The sequence below is a fragment of the Triturus cristatus genome, chromosome 4_1 (genome assembly GCF_964204655.1).
Source record: "Triturus cristatus chromosome 4_1, aTriCri1.1, whole genome shotgun sequence".
NCBI classification, from domain to species: domain Eukaryota; kingdom Metazoa; phylum Chordata; class Amphibia; order Caudata; family Salamandridae; genus Triturus; species Triturus cristatus.
This window is the reverse complement of record NC_140585.1, coordinates 935962969-935979444: the sequence shown is the minus strand read 5'-3', so window position 1 is coordinate 935979444 and position 16476 is coordinate 935962969. Positions and strand designations below refer to the sequence as shown.

The 16476-nt window shown below is 43.5% G+C and overlaps 1 protein-coding gene across 1 annotated transcript in view; it reads left to right on the top strand.

The window, feature by feature from the left end:
- The window catches only part of LOC146855866 (extracellular calcium-sensing receptor-like), a 164921-nt gene extending 157861 nt beyond the window's left edge, over positions 1–7060 (top strand). The window contains exon 6 of the mRNA XM_085651185.1: positions 6927–7060. Within this exon, the coding sequence (XP_085507311.1) occupies positions 6927–7060 (134 nt within the window). The remainder of the gene's footprint in view (positions 1–6926) is intronic.
- The last annotated feature ends 9416 nt before the right edge of the window (positions 7061–16476 follow it).

Below are 16476 nucleotides of genomic sequence, written 5' to 3'. Positions count from 1 at the left end.
AATCAGGCCTCGAGGGAGAACAGAACCAACACCTGTGTTGTTGGGCCTCTAGAAGTCCATAGGACATAGGAGCAGTAGGCCGGTCAGCTTTGTTACGGTGCCTGCAGATGCAGGGGAGTGACTCCTTTAATCAATCCAAGGGAGATTCCTTCAGAGATCCTTGATGGCCACAGGTCTATTGAAGAACCTGGATGAAGCACTGACACAGACAAAGAAGAAGACTTGAAGAACAGCGAGACCAGGAGCAAGAGTCTTCCTTGGTGCAATCTCAATTCCAGTCAAAGTCCAATGAAGTCCAAGTGTCCAGACGACTTAAGAGCGGCATAGTTCTCAGGGTTGAGTCATGTTGCACGATGAATTCAAGGACCCACTCACTCCAGGAAACCTGAAAAACTCATTCAGATTTCCTTATTAAAAAAACTGGACTTCCAACTTCCCTTAGAACAGTTTAGGAAAATGAAACCTGCAAAAAATAGATAAAAACACCCTCCCGCACAAAACACTACAATCCCAAATATGTACATACATAATATTACTGTAAAAAACACGTCAGCAATACATACACTACACAGAACTTACAGTGACAACACTTCAATTCCTACAACACATGTGAAAAGTGTGAAACACCTAATAGCATCCAAAAAAACAATACAACACACAATAAACTCACCAATAACACCACACATATCATATACACAACTCTCATACCTCAGAAATGCCTTAAAAATAAGTAAAAATTAACTTACCTTTATCGGCGAACAGCAGCACCCAATCACAACTTCTTTCTTTCATGAATAACCCCAAAGTAAAATGAATTGACTACAGACTTTTCTTAGGGGTAGTAAAAAATAGCTGACTAATAAAAGTGAAAAAAAGACTATCTCCCCATAGAAATCAATGGGAAAAATAGCTGAAATGTTACCAAAATTTTTAAATAAAATGTTTAAACTGTTAAAAAGTACAACACACCTTAAATTAGTATTATAACACATATAAAATTATTTAAAATATATTAAAATATTTATGTTAAATAACAATATGAAAATATATGTAAAATGTTAGTGAAAAATATTTAAAAATGTACAATGTTTTAAAAAATATAAAATGTATATTCCTGAAAATGTATTCAGAAACATTTATTCTATCTATTTAACAACTATTACAAATGTATTGTAAATAAAATAATATTATGACATATATAACATTATTTAATATATAGTAAATAACATTATGAAAATACATGTAAAATATGTTTGTGAAAAATATTTAAAAATGTACAATGTTGAAAAACATATAGAAATATATATTCCTGAAAATATCTTCAAACACATCTGTTCTATTTTATTGAACAAAAAGTAAAAATGTTAATATATATTAAATACAAATCTGACACATTTTCTTACTAATAAATACATATCTAAAATATGAAAAAGTTGCAATAGTTGTTTCTTTCTATGATATACAAATATTAAAACATATGTGAATTGTACTTTCCTCATGCTTATTAATGTTAAAATAATAAGACATTTCAAACACTACGCCTTTTTATCATACAATCCATATTATTTAATGCTACATACATAACACTTACTACACTTCACTACAAACACACTAAGCACATATCCATAGCACTAAATACCTAGGGGCCCATTAGGATGGCGGGTGGACTTAAGTCCGCCTGCCACCCTAGCAGTGCTGGGACCGTCCGCCAGTGGTGCGGCGGTCCTGCACCTGCAATTAGTATGCCACCACCACCGTGGCAGTGGCATCCTCCATTCCCAGCATTGCTGGGAATGCACATTGTGCATTGTCATGCACAAGGTGACAGGTACCGCAAGGTGCCTGCCACAATGTCCATGATAATGCAGGGGGGTACCATAGGTACCCCCCATGTGTATCCCCCATGTGTACCAGGCACCCCCCTACCCTGGGGGCCCACAACGGGCCCCCAACAGCAAACCCTGCATGCCTTTCCATGGCGGCATCGCCGCCACGGAAAGGCACGTCTACGCCTGCATCCAAATATGGATGGCAGTGTCATGCAGACACCGCCACCATATTGAGCACCTTTTCCGCCTTGTCGACTAGTCGACCGTAGGAAAACCGGCAGACGGTCTTTCTGTCTGGCGGGGTCCCTCCCATACTAATATGGTGGGGGGAATGGGTGGCGGGCGGGGAAGGATGTAGGGCGGATCACCACTGCCATGCGGGCGGTGGCGATCCACCCTACATCCTAATGGACCCCTTAGAATTCTATATTACCTCCACCATACAACTTACATCAGGGAACGTTTTGGACATTAAACGGGTTAACTATATTATTCCTACTCCAAAAGAAATTAAGTAAGGGAAGGTGTTGGGCACTAAAGGGACACCATTTACTATTCCCACTCCAATCTAGCTTAACTCAGGGAAGGTGCTGGACAGTTTTGGAGAGTAAACAGACAATATTGTCCATTTCCACTACATTAAAATGTATTTCAGTAAAAGCTTTGGACACTAAAATGGTTAAATATACTCTTCCCTCTCCAAGATAAAATAATTCAGGGAAGGTGTTGGACACTAAAGGGGCAACATTTACTATTCGCACTCCAGTATAACTTTTTTTATTACGTTTTTATTGAGAAAAGATTAGAACAATTACAGTGGTACATTAGCATCATACATTGTACACAATCATGAGCTAGTTACAAAGCATCTATCCAGCCTGTGATACAGAAATATACCAACACATCCAGGGACATAATAGTTGAGTCAGTCTACAGCTATTTATACTTGACATTTAACCAACAGAACATTGGGCATCAATAATTCCAGAACATGCAGTAGTCAACTAGCCAAGTATCAGCCAAACTGCAGTGCAAGACATCAGCTAAATTTACAAGGTCGGGCGGGTTCATTACCTTCAGCTTCTCCCGTTTCCTCCCCAACCAGGTAGCGCTGAAAGAGACCCCAAAAGCTTTTGGGGCAGTTTTGGGGAGGTAGTAGATCATTATACAGTTCCGATTGCGTATTGCCATACATCATATCTTTGGACCAGTCTACAACAGATGGTGCCAGTCCGCAAGCCCAGCGCATCGCAATCCTATGCTTAGCAAGCAACAAGCCCATATCAATTATTTGGCATGTGTCTTTCTGCAATTGCCCTGTGTAACCCAGTAAGGCCAACAGCGGATCCAGTGGTAGCAAAAGGTCAGTGATTGTGCTCAATATTAGAAAAAAATTTCTTCGAGTACTTCACCATCACTGGGCATGATCAGACAATATGCAAGAACCCAGCCAAACTAGTTCTGCAGCGCTCGCAGTCTACAGTATCCCGCAGGCAATAGCGATGCAATCTCTCCGGCATATAATACACTCTATTAAGAAATTATAAATGGATAAGACGGTGCCTCCTGTTCAGGGAGACATGTTGTGTGACATCACAGCAGTACCGCCAAGTGGTGTCATCAAGCGCCACCCCTAGATCATTCTGCCATCCCAATCTAGCCTTGGTAAAATGATTCCTTCTGTAGTCTTGAGACATGTCATAAATAATGGAAACAATCTTCCGAGGGGAAGTGGAACGCAGTAGGAAAGAAAAAGAAGCCAACCGAGATTGCACCAGCATGTCCTCCCCGAGTATCTCACGAAGGGCATGCCTCACCCTGTGGAAATGAAACTGAGCAAGTGGTGTATAGACGTGTCCCTCAATCTCAATCTCGGCCAACTCGCGGGCTCTGCCCTCAGAGAATAAGTCACCAATCTTAGTGATGCTAAGTGTCACAAGAGCATGGACCACTTCCCTTTCCCTACAGACCGGCAACCAGTGGCACCATTCTACCAGAGTCAAGGGGGAGTACAGGGCAGTGCCCGCTTGTCTCTTTAATAGGTTCTGCCATGCATGTGTTGTGGAGTTGACAGAGTCCAGAATACCAGACCGCCTAGAGGGGACATGAAACAACAGCAACGGAAGAGGAGAGGGCGCCGCCGCAACCTTTTTAATTTGCAAATGTGGGAGGCCTAGCTGGTCGTGAATCCAGTGATATGCATGAGAGCTTTGCACCACTTGATAATATAATTCTAAATCCGGGGCCCTGTGACCCCCATGGAGTAGGGCAATATGAGAATATCCCATTTAACATGCGGATGTTTCCCGGCCCAGGCCAACCTCACTAATAGAGAACGGATAACCTTGAAAATGTACGCAGGGAGCACCATCAGAATGTTTAAAAACAAGAATAAAAATCAAAGAAGCACCACCATTTTCATAAGGGATATGCACCCCAATAATTTCAAAGGCAGGCAAATCCATCGATCCACATCTTCCTCTAGCCTAGTAATCGCTTTACCGTAGTTCTCACTGAGGATCCATATGGACTTGCATGCCCAGATAGCGCACCGGGTCAGAGGTCCACATAAGAGGGTAAACTAATTTGATAGGCACCATGGCCGGAGACAAAGTAAAAATACTTGACTTAGCCCAATTTATTTTGAGGCCAGTGAGCTCCCCATATCTCATCACCTCATCCAGTACCGGGGACAGATTAGACTCTGGATCTCTGACATATAGGAGCGTATCGTCTGCATAAGCCGACATGATGAGATTGTATTTAGGGAAGCGAATCCCCCTGTGCCCGTGGCATTCCCTTAGGGCGCATGCCAGGGGCTCAGCCACTTAGGCGTATAGCAGCGGTGATAATGGGCAACCTTGACGGGTACCCCTCGAGATCTTAATAGGGGCCGTGACTACATCACCCACCCCTGGAAGCAGTTCGGCCTTATTTTTAGGCCCATCTGCCTCCGGGTGGGGGGGGCAGAAAGCCACTAAACACCAGCAAATTTCTTTAGATGTCGGGGAGCGGCCCCTTAGGCAAAGGTCGCTCCCATTACAGGGGCAATATTGTGGCTGTTTTCTGCCCCCCTATGGACATATCAGCCATATTTTTAAAGCCACTGCCCCCAAGGGGGTCAGAAAAACACTAGACACCAGGGAAAGTTTATGTATGCATGTATGTATATGTGTGTGTGTGTGTGTGTGTGTGTGTGTGTGTGTGTGTGTGTGTGTGTGTGTGTGTGTGTAAAGTGGAGTTTTGCTGACGGTCTGCATGTACAGGCTCTTGGCTGACAGTGTGTGTAGACTGGCACTTGGCTAACAGTGCATGTGGACTGGCGCTTGGTTGGCAGTGCATGTGGACTGGTGCTTAGGTGGCACTGTGTGTGGACTGGCATCTGGCTGGCGGTGTGTGTAGACTGGTGTTTAGCTGACGGTATGTGTAGGATGGTGCTTGCTTGGCAGGTGAAGTCTGTAGAGTGGTGCTTGGCTGGCGGAATGGTGGTGTGTTGGTGGCTGGTAGCCTGTAAGCGCTCTGACTTGCCTCATGTGTGTTTGTCAGTTTTCTGATGGTTGGGGTCTTGGTGGTGAGATAGGTGTGTTAGTGCCGTTGGCGTATGAGAGTGATAGGCCCTTGAATGGTGCTCTTTGTAAATGTAAGTGTTGCATTGTATTGAGCCCACAGATGGCAGCAGGTATGATTTTCTGTGTCTGACGCATGAACAGCGTGTGAATGGACTGTAAAGAGGTTGGTGCCATGACATGGCTTTACAGCTCATGAGCTGTAAGTCAGTGGTTCTTTGATCTAATGTTGAAATTATTAACAATGACATTTGCAGATTGTATTTCATAAAGTCATTGGTGAATAAAGATTTTTTGATGAACCATTTACTTACCCTCATGCCAAATCCAACTAGAAGGGCTGTGATTAAATAGTGGATGGGTGTGCAGAAATGTTTTGGTATTTTTTTTGCTTTTCACCATCAGTGCATACTCTCTCTGTAGTAAACACCTTCTGCCATCACATTCTTTGGGAAACTGGTCACCAAGGGAATAATATGTGGTATGTTTTGTGTGGATCCCACTAGGATTACTTACCTAGAAACCCTTGTAAATTTGATTCATTGACAAAACCATATTGTTTCCTCACATTTCATAGTGGGAATGTTGTGGGATCAGTGGGCTAGCACAAATTTCAAACCACCCAGTGTTCCCTCAGGTCGCACGATAAAAAGGGTACCAAATCTGTGTGGGCAGGCGTACTGCCCGTGACAGGAATGGGCTCAAAACATATTCTGGGCACATAAAAATTCTCTATCACAAAACAAACTGCTGTGTGTCTTTGATGGCGAATTACGAACAATCTGCATAAATTAAGAGATCCACTCAATAGGTTTTTATTAGCTAAAATGACTTGGAAGATGCTGGTAACAGGTACGGATATACGCATTACCAAGGTCAAGAGGAGCAGAGGGGAGGGGAGTGACTCGTGGTTAAGGAAAGTCGTGGTTTAGAATTGTCGTTGTTAAGAATTGGTCGTGGTTCAGGATTCGTTGTTCAGGTAAGTCATTATAAAAACTTTGTTGTTCAGGATGTTTCCCGTCTACGATAGTACTCTTGGAAAGGTGCAGGAGTGAGCCCACTAATTTATTTCTTTTCAATAAGAGTAAGTGGGTCTGTGTTTGTGTGTCCCCGGATTTCTGCCCCATATGAAGCAGCTGTGTGTACCTTTAATTTGTATAACTCCATGGCTGGAAGTGGGGCCCTTGAGGATGTCCCCTGATGTTTTATATAAATGATTGAGGCCTGTTGTTGAAACACTGCCCTTCTCTTCATAATGTGGGGTAAACACGAGGCCCTAATCAAGCATAATGCCCAAATATTTGAATCTGAAGACTCACTCCAAATTCTCTCTACCCAGGGGTAGATTGTTTTTTAAATGTTTTATGGGGTTGAACTAACAGAAATGTGGTTTTTGAGACTAATCTCCAGACCAGTGATAAGTGTAACAGTAAAGTCCCAGAAACATAATTTGACACCAGAGCTTACCTCTTTTTAAATTCTTCTTAGTTTTTTGATTGGCTAGTTTTTCTCACCTCCTTTTTGTCTACAGTGGAGATGGAGCTGCTCAACTTTGACAACCTCACTAGAGTTGAGCTGGCGAGGCTCTGCAAGGAGAGGGGGCTGAAGGCAGGCAAGCAAGACACAAAGTTGGACCTCTGGATAGTCCTCCGTCCCTATGAGTAGGTCAAGAGGATGTAGTCTACACCTGAGGGGCAGCAGGATGCCCATCGTGAGGAGGAGGAATTGGGCTTGGATGAGATAGAGTAGGGTATGGCCATAGACCCTGAGCTGCAACTTCCTGCAGAGGAGGAAAACCTAGCCACAAAAGAGGAGATCCCTGCTTAAGCAAGGAGCATGTGTCCGCCCACAGCCTATCCCCCGAAGAATTGGTAGACAGATGGCCTGAGATGGAATTTAGGTTCCAGCTGGCCAAACTGCGAATAAGGATATGCTGACTCTGGAAGAAAAGAAGCTTGCCATAGAGGAAAAGAAGCTAGCTATGGAGGAAGGAGGCTGGATCATGAACGGAGCCAGAGGGAGCTGAACATCAGAGCCAAGCAAACAGAGTCTAGTAGTAATGAATAATGGTGGAAGCAATAGCCCAGTGGCCACTGGAGACAAGAAGGGAGATATTCTAAATGATCTGGGGCCTAGCGTTGCTGTGAGGGATGACAGAGGTAAGTGGTTTTAGGCCTGTGAGGTTGCCCTAGAGGTGCACATGGTCCATGAGGAAGATTGGGGAGGCACATTTAAATTGAAGGGAGTGATACCCTATTAGCCCTAGAGAAAGGGGATAAGATGAAGTATACCCTCATGAAGGATTTTCTCACCAGGTAGCATGAGCTTACCCCAGAGAAGTATAAGGCAGAAGTGTATGAGCAGACAGGAGTTGCCCCAACTCAAGACAGATTTTGTGGACCACTTTTATGAAAGAACTAGATGGCTGTGTAAAGGGAAGTGATGTAAGTGATTACAAGCGGCTGTACGATTTGTGTGCAAGGAACTGGCCCAAGTTAGTGTGGGGGGATCAGATGAGGTTACCCTAATGTCTTGGGTAAAAAGGAGATGATGTCCAAAGTTCACATGCCTACCAATACTCCAAAGTATAGGCAGTGGGTCACCATCAATGGCCAGAGAGTGGAGGCTCAGAAAGACACAGGAGCCAGAATGAGGATCTGGTGTCCTCAGAGCAGGTGATACCCAATACATTTGCTGTAATAGGGACTTAAATATAAGTTAAAAGCTACCAATTATTTGATGCAATAAGGTAATCCAATGTTATTACATGGGAAAGGAAGGCCTTGCAGCAGCAAACAACCTAATTTAAGAGTTTTTGCTACCAGGACATGTATAACTTAAAAGTATTTGCCCAAATTTTTACATGTGTTGCACCCTTCCCTATAGGCCATTTTAAGCCTCCCCTAGGGGTGACTTATATGTATTAAAAAGGAAGGTTTAGGCCTGGCAAAACATTTAGCTCGCCAGGACGAAATACTGCTCATACAGGTTCCAATGGCAGGCCTGATGCATATTTGCAAGGCTTCTTAGGTGGGTGCCCCAATAAATGCTGCAGGCCCACTAGGCACATTTAATGTACAAGCCTTGGGAATAAGTAGTACCACTTTACTAGGGACTTGCAAGTAAATAATTAAATGTGCCAATGGGGTACTAGCCAATTTTATCATGTTTAAAGGAGCGAGCACAAGCACATTAGGACTGGTTAGCAGTGGTAAATTGAGCAGAATCCTAAAGCCAGCAAAAACAAAGTCAGGAAAAACAGGCCGGTGAAAGGCAGAAAATCCACACCAAGGATCTCAGGTCCAACAGAGAGGGCCCGATTCACAGAACTAACTTAAGACAAAATCCTAAACTTACTACCATTTTCGTATTCACTGAAGGCACTTACTCATTTTGGTATTCACAGAAGACACTTAATCATTTCGGTATTCACAGAAGTTAGGAGTCCTAACTTTAGGACTCCTAAATGCCTTCTGTAAATACCGAAAGTCTTAAAATTAGGATTTTTCTCAGTTTAGGAGTCTTAAAGTTAGGACTCCTAACTTTACTACTACTAAACTGAGAAAAATCCTAATTTTAAGGCTTTCGGTATTCACAGAAGGCATTTAGGAGTCCTAAAGATAGGAGTCCCAACATTACTACTACTAAATTGAGAAAAATCTTTATTTTAAGACTTTCGGTATTCGGAGAAGGCATTTAGGAGTCCTAAAGTTAGGAGTTCTAACTATACTACAACTAAACTGAGAAAAATCCTAACTTTAAGACTTTCGGTATTCACAGAAGGCATTTAGGAGTCCTAAAGTTAGGACTCCTAACTTCTGTGAATACCGAAATGAGTAAGTGCCTTCTGTGAATACCAAAATGAGTAAGTGCCTTCTGTGAATACCAAAATGGTAGTAAGTTTAGGATTTTGTCTTCAGTTAATTCTGTGAATCGGGCCCGGAGTATATAAAGCAAGTCACAAAAATGGCCCATCAGTCATATAGTATTTGTGGGGAAAATCACTCTTCTCTTCAATGCAAACCCTGTTTGATTGTCTCTCATATTCATTAATTTTATTAATTGAGTTTTATATAGCGCTGGCTAGCCCCGGAGGTATCAGAGCGCTTTATATGAGGAAGAAATATTGTTTCAGAACATGGTTACAAAGTTACATCAGTTACTGGTGCATAGTTACAGGAAATACAACAGCACAAAAGCATAGCATAAACATAAGGAAAAAAAATAGGCAAGGGGAGAGAAGATTAGGGGAGAGACAATGACCCTCGGTAACCCATGTAATGTTTACTATGTGTAATAAGAGTAAGTGGGCTAACTGATCCGCTTTAGCTATCTATATAAACTGGACTGTATTTCAAACAAGAAGGGGTGGAAGCACACTGCTTCACCTCCCAGCACAGCTTGCTCCTCAGCATAATGGGAACTGCAGTTCATGGTACATTCTAACTTGAATACTTACTGGAGTGTTCCACCAAAGTTGGTGCAGGTTAGTGATGTAAATCTCTAGACATGTGTTTCTGGATATCATCCATCATCAGTAGAGATAAAAACAAATTTAATCTGGGGTAGCTGAGCAGGGTGCCACCATCCTTTCTTGAATATTTACTGGAGTGTTCCACCAAAGTTGGTGCAGGTTAGTGCTGTAAATATTTAGACACGTGTTTCTGGATATCATCCATCATCAGTAGAGATAAAAACAAATGTAATCTGGGGTTGCCGAGCAGGCTGCCACAATCCTTTCAAGTCTCAGTCCCTCTCACAGGCACAAAGGTGCATCTCCAGAAGCTTGTCAGCTCAATGGCTCAAGGTAGCCTTTTCAAATAGGAAGGGGTGGGAGCACACTGCTTCACCTCCCAGCACAGTTCGCCACTTAGCATCATGGTAAATGCAGTTCATGGTACATGCTTACTTGAATATTTACTGGAGTGTTCCACCAAAGTTGGTGCAGGTTAGTGCTGTAAATCTCTAGGCACATGTTTCTGTAAATCGTCCATCATCAGTAGAGATAAAAACAAATTTAATCTGGGGTTGCTGAGCAGGCTGCCACAATCCTTTCAGGTCTCAGTACCGCTCACAGGTGCACAGGTGCATCTCCAGAAGCTCGTCAGCAAAATGGCTCAAGGGAGCCTTTTCAAATAGGAAGGGGTGGGAGTACACTGCTTCACCTCCCAGCACAGTTTGCCACTTAGCATTATGGTAAATGCAGTTCATGGTACATGATTACTTGTATATTTACTGGAGTGTTCCACCAAAGTTGGTGCAGGTTAGTGCTGTAAATCTCTAGACACGTGTTTCTGGATATCATCCGTCATCAGTAGAGATAAAAACGAATTTAATCTGGGGTTGTTGAGCAGGCTACCAGAATCTTTTCAGGTCTCAGTACCTCTCACAGGCACACAGGTGTATCTCCAGAAGCTCGTCAGCTCAATGGTTCAAGAGAGCCTTTTCAAACAGGAAGGGGTGGGAGCACACTGCTTCGCTTCCCAGCACAATTCGCCCCTAAGAATTATGATAAATGCAGTTCATGGTACATTCCTACTTGAATACTTACTGGAGTGTTCCAGCATAGTTGGTGCAGGTTAGTGCTGTAAATCTCTAGACACGTGTTTCTGGATATCATCCGTCATCAGTAGAGATAAAAACTAATTTAATCTGGGGTTGCTGAGCAGGCTGCCACAATCCTTTCAGGTCTCAATACCTCTCACAGGCACACAGGTGCATCTCCAGAAGCTCGTCAACACAATAATTCAAGAGAGCCTTTTCAAACAAGAAGGGGTGGGAGCACACTGCTTCGCTTCCCAGCACAATTCGCCCCTTAGAATTATGATAAATGTAGTTCATGGTACATTCTTACTTGAATATTTACTGGAGTGTTCCACCAAAGTTGGTGCAGATTAGTGATGTAAATCTCTAGAAACGTGTTTCTGGTTATCATCCGTCAACAGTAGAGATAAAGAAAATTTAATCTGGGGTTGCAGAGCAGGCTGACACAATCATTTCAGGTCTCAGTACCTCTCACAGGCGCACAGGTGCATCTCCAGAAGCTCGTCATCTCAAAGGCTCAAGGAAGCCTTTTCAAATAGGAAGGGGTGGGAGCACACTGCTTCACCTCCCAGCACAGTTCGCCACTTAGCATTATGGTAAAGGCAGTTCATGGTAAATGCTTTCTTGAATATTTACTTGAGTGTTCCACCAAAGTAGGTGCAGGTTAGGGCTGTAAATCTCTAGACACGTGTTTCTGGCTATCACCCGTCATCAGTAGAGATAAAAATGAATTTAATTTGGGGTTGCTGAGCAGGTTCCCACAATTCTTCCATGTCTCAGTACCTCTCCCAGGCACACAGGTGATTCTCCAGAAGCTCGTCAGCTCAATGGCTCAAGGGAGCCTTGTCAAATAGGAAGGGGTGGGAGCACACTGCTTCACCTCCCAGCACAATTTGCCCCTTAGCATTATGGTAAATGCAGTTCATGGTACATGCTTACTTGAATATTTACTGGAGTGTTCCACGAAAGTTGGTGCAGGTTATTGATATAAATCTTCAGACACGTATTTCATTTTATCATCCGTCACCAGTAGAGATAAAAACAAATGTAATGCTTCACCTCCCAGCACAGTTCGCCACTTAGCATTATGGTAAAGGAAGTTCATCGTACATGCTTACTAATAAATTTACTGGAGTGTTCCACCAAAGTTGGTGCAGGTTAGTGCTGTAAATATCTAGACATGTGTTTCTAGATTTCATGCATCATCAGTAGAGATAAAAACAAATTTAATCTGGGGTTGCTGAGCAGGCTGCCACAATCCTTTCAGGTCTCAGTCCCTCTCACAGGCACACAGGTGCATCTCCAGAAGCTCGTCAGCTCAATGGCTCAAGGGAGTCTTTTCAAATAGGAAGGGGTGGGAGCACACTGCTTCACCTCTCAGCACAATTCGCCCCTTAGAATTATGGTAAATGCAGTTCATGGTACATTCTTAGTTGAATATTTACTGGAGTGTACCACCAAAGTAGGTCCAGGTTAGTGCTGTAAATCTCTAGACACCTGTTTCTGGTTAAAATCCATCATCAGTAGAGATAAAAACAAATTCAATCTGGGGTTGCTGAGCAGGCTGCCACAATCCTTTCAGGTCTCAGTCCCTCTCACAGGCACACAGGTGCATCTCCAGAAGCTCGTCAGCTCAATGTCTCAAGGGAGCCTTTTCAAATAGGAAGAGGTGGGAGCACACTGCTTCACCTCCCAGCACAGTTCACCACTAAGCATTATGGTAAATGCAGTTCATGGTACATGCTTACTTGAATATTTATTGGAATGTTCCACGAAAGTTGGTGCAGGTTAGTGCTGTAAATCTCTAGGCACGTGTTTCTGGAAATCATCCGTCATCAATAGAGATAAAAACGAATTTAATCTGGAGTTGCTGAGCAGGCTGCAACAATCCTTTCAGGTCTCAGTACCTTTCACAGGCGCACAGGTGAATCTCCAGAAGCTCCTCAGATCAATGGCTCAAGAGAGCCTTTTCAAACAGGAAGGGGTGGAGCACACTGCTTCGCCAGCCAGCACAGTTCGCCCCTTAGTATTATGGTAAATGCAGTTCATGGTACATGCTTACTTGAAAATTTAGTGGGTGTTCCACCAATGTTGGTGCAGGTTAAAGCTGTAAATCTCTAAACACGTGTTTCTGGATATCATCCATCATCAGTCGAGATAAAAACATATTTAATCTGGGGTTGCTGATCAGGCTGCCACAATCCTTTCAGGTCTCAGTACCTCTCACAGGCGCACAGGTGCATTTCCAGAAGCTCGTCAGCTCAATGGCTCAAGGAAACCTTTTCAAACAGGAAGGGGTGGGAGCTCACTGCTTCAGCTCCCAGCATAGTTCGTCCCTTAGCATTATGGTAAATGCAGTTCATGGTACATGCTTTCTTGAATATTTACTTGAGTGTTCCACTAAAGTAGGTGCAGGTTAGGGCTGTAAATCTCTAGACACGTGTTTCTGGCTATCACCCGTCATCAGTAGAGATAAAAATGAATTTAATTTGGGGTTGCTGAGCAGGTTCCCACAATTCTTCCATGTCTCAGTACCTCTCCCAGGCACACAGGTGATTCTCCAGAAGCTCGTCAGCTCAATGGCTCAAGGGAGCCTTTTCAAATAGGAAGGGGTGGGAGCACACTGCTTCACCTCCCAGCACAATTTGCCCCTTAGCATTATGGTAAATGCAGTTCATGGTACATGCTTACTTGAATATTTACTGGAGTGTTCCACGAAAGTTGGTGCAGGTTATTGATATAAATCTCCAGACACGTATTTCATTTTATCATCCGTCACCAGTAGAGATAAAAACAAATGTAATGCTTCACCTCCCAGCACAGTTCGCCACTTAGCATTATGGTAAAGGAAGTTCATCGTACATGCTTACTAATAAATTTACTGGAGTGTTCCACCAAAGTTGGTGCAGGTTAGTGCTGTAAATATCTAGACATGTGTTTCTAGATATCATGCATCATCAGTAGAGATAAAAACAAATTTAATCTGGGGTTGCTGAGCAGGCTGCCACAATCCTTTCAGGTCTCAGTCCCTCTCACAGGCACACAGGTGCATCTCCAGAAGCTCGTCAGCTCAATGGCTCAAGGGAGTCTTTTCAAATAGGAAGGGGTGGGAGCACACTGCTTCACCTCTCAGCACAATTCGCCCCTTAGAATTATGGTAAATGCAGTTCATGGTACATTCTTAGTTGAATATTTACTGGAGTGTACCACCAAAGTAGGTCCAGGTTAGTGCTGTAAATCTCTAGACACCTGTTTCTGGTTAAAATCCATCATCAGTAGAGATAAAAACAAATTCAATCTGGGGTTGCTGAGCAGGCTGCCACAATCCTTTCAGGTCTCAGTCCCTCTCACAGGCACACAGGTGCATCTCCAGAAGCTCGTCAGCTCAATGTCTCAAGGGAGCCTTTTCAAATAGGAAGAGGTGGGAGCACACTGCTTCACCTCCCAGCACAGTTCACCACTAAGCATTATGGTAAATGCAGTTCATGGTACATGCTTACTTGAATATTTATTGGAATGTTCCACGAAAGTTGGTGCAGGTTAGTGCTGTAAATCTCTAGGCACGTGTTTCTGGAAATCATCCGTCATCAATAGAGATAAAAACGAATTTAATCTGGAGTTGCTGAGCAGGCTGCAACAATCCTTTCAGGTCTCAGTACCTTTCACAGGCGCACAGGTGAATCTCCAGAAGCTCCTCAGATCAATGGCTCAAGAGAGCCTTTTCAAACAGGAAGGGGTGGAGCACACTGCTTCGCCAGCCAGCACAGTTCGCCCCTTAGTATTATGGTAAATGCAGTTCATGGTACATGCTTACTTGAAAATTTAGTGGGTGTTCCACCAATGTTGGTGCAGGTTAAAGCTGTAAATCTCTAAACACGTGTTTCTGGATATCATCCATCATCAGTCGAGATAAAAACATATTTAATCTGGGGTTGCTGATCAGGCTGCCACAATCCTTTCAGGTCTCAGTACCTCTCACAGGCGCACAGGTGCATTTCCAGAAGCTCGTCAGCTCAATGGCTCAAGGAAACCTTTTCAAACAGGAAGGGGTGGGAGCTCACTGCTTCAGCTCCCAGCATAGTTCGTCCCTTAGCATTATGGTAAATGCAGTTCATGGTACATGCTTTCTTGAATATTTACTTGAGTGTTCCACTAAAGTAGGTGCAGGTTAGGGCTGTAAATCTCTAGACACGTGTTTCTGGCTATCACCCGTCATCAGTAGAGATAAAAATGAATTTAATTTGGGGTTGCTGAGCAGGTTCCCACAATTCTTCCATGTCTCAGTACCTCTCCCAGGCACACAGGTGATTCTCCAGAAGCTCGTCAGCTCAATGGCTCAAGGGAGCCTTTTCAAATAGGAAGGGGTGGGAGCACACTGCTTCACCTCCCAGCACAATTTGCCCCTTAGCATTATGGTAAATGCAGTTCATGGTACATGCTTACTTGAATATTTACTGGAGTGTTCCACGAAAGTTGGTGCAGGTTATTGATATAAATCTCCAGACACGTATTTCATTTTATCATCCGTCACCAGTAGAGATAAAAACAAATGTAATGCTTCACCTCCCAGCACAGTTCGCCACTTAGCATTATGGTAAAGGAAGTTCATCGTACATGCTTACTAATAAATTTACTGGAGTGTTCCACCAAAGTTGGTGCAGGTTAGTGCTGTAAATATCTAGACATGTGTTTCTAGATATCATGCATCATCAGTAGAGATAAAAACAAATTTAATCTGGGGTTGCTGAGCAGGCTGCCACAATCCTTTCAGGTCTCAGTCCCTCTCACAGGCACACAGGTGCATCTCCAGAAGCTCGTCAGCTCAATGGCTCAAGGGAGTCTTTTCAAATAGGAAGGGGTGGGAGCACACTGCTTCACCTCTCAGCACAATTCGCCCCTTAGAATTATGGTAAATGCAGTTCATGGTACATTCTTAGTTGAATATTTACTGGAGTGTACCACCAAAGTAGGTCCAGGTTAGTGCTGTAAATCTCTAGACACCTGTTTCTGGTTAAAATCCATCATCAGTAGAGATAAAAACAAATTCAATCTGGGGTTGCTGAGCAGGCTGCCACAATCCTTTCAGGTCTCAGTCCCTCTCACAGGCACACAGGTGCATCTCCAGAAGCTCGTCAGCTCAATGTCTCAAGGGAGCCTTTTCAAATAGGAAGAGGTGGGAGCACACTGCTTCACCTCCCAGCACAGTTCACCACTAAGCATTATGGTAAATGCAGTTCATGGTACATGCTTACTTGAATATTTACTGGAATGTTCCACGAAAGTTGGTGCAGGTTAGTGCTGTAAATCTCTAGGCACGTGTTTCTGGAAATCATCCGTCATCAATAGAGATAAAAACAAATTCAATCTGGGGTTGCTGAGCAGGCTGCAACAATCCTTTCAGGTCTCAGTACCTTTCACAGGCGCACAGGTGAATCTCCAGAAGCTCCTCAGATCAATGGCTCAAGAGAGCCTTTTCAAACAGGAAGGGGTGGAGCACACTGCTTCGCCAGCCAGCACAGTTCGCCCCTTAGTATTAT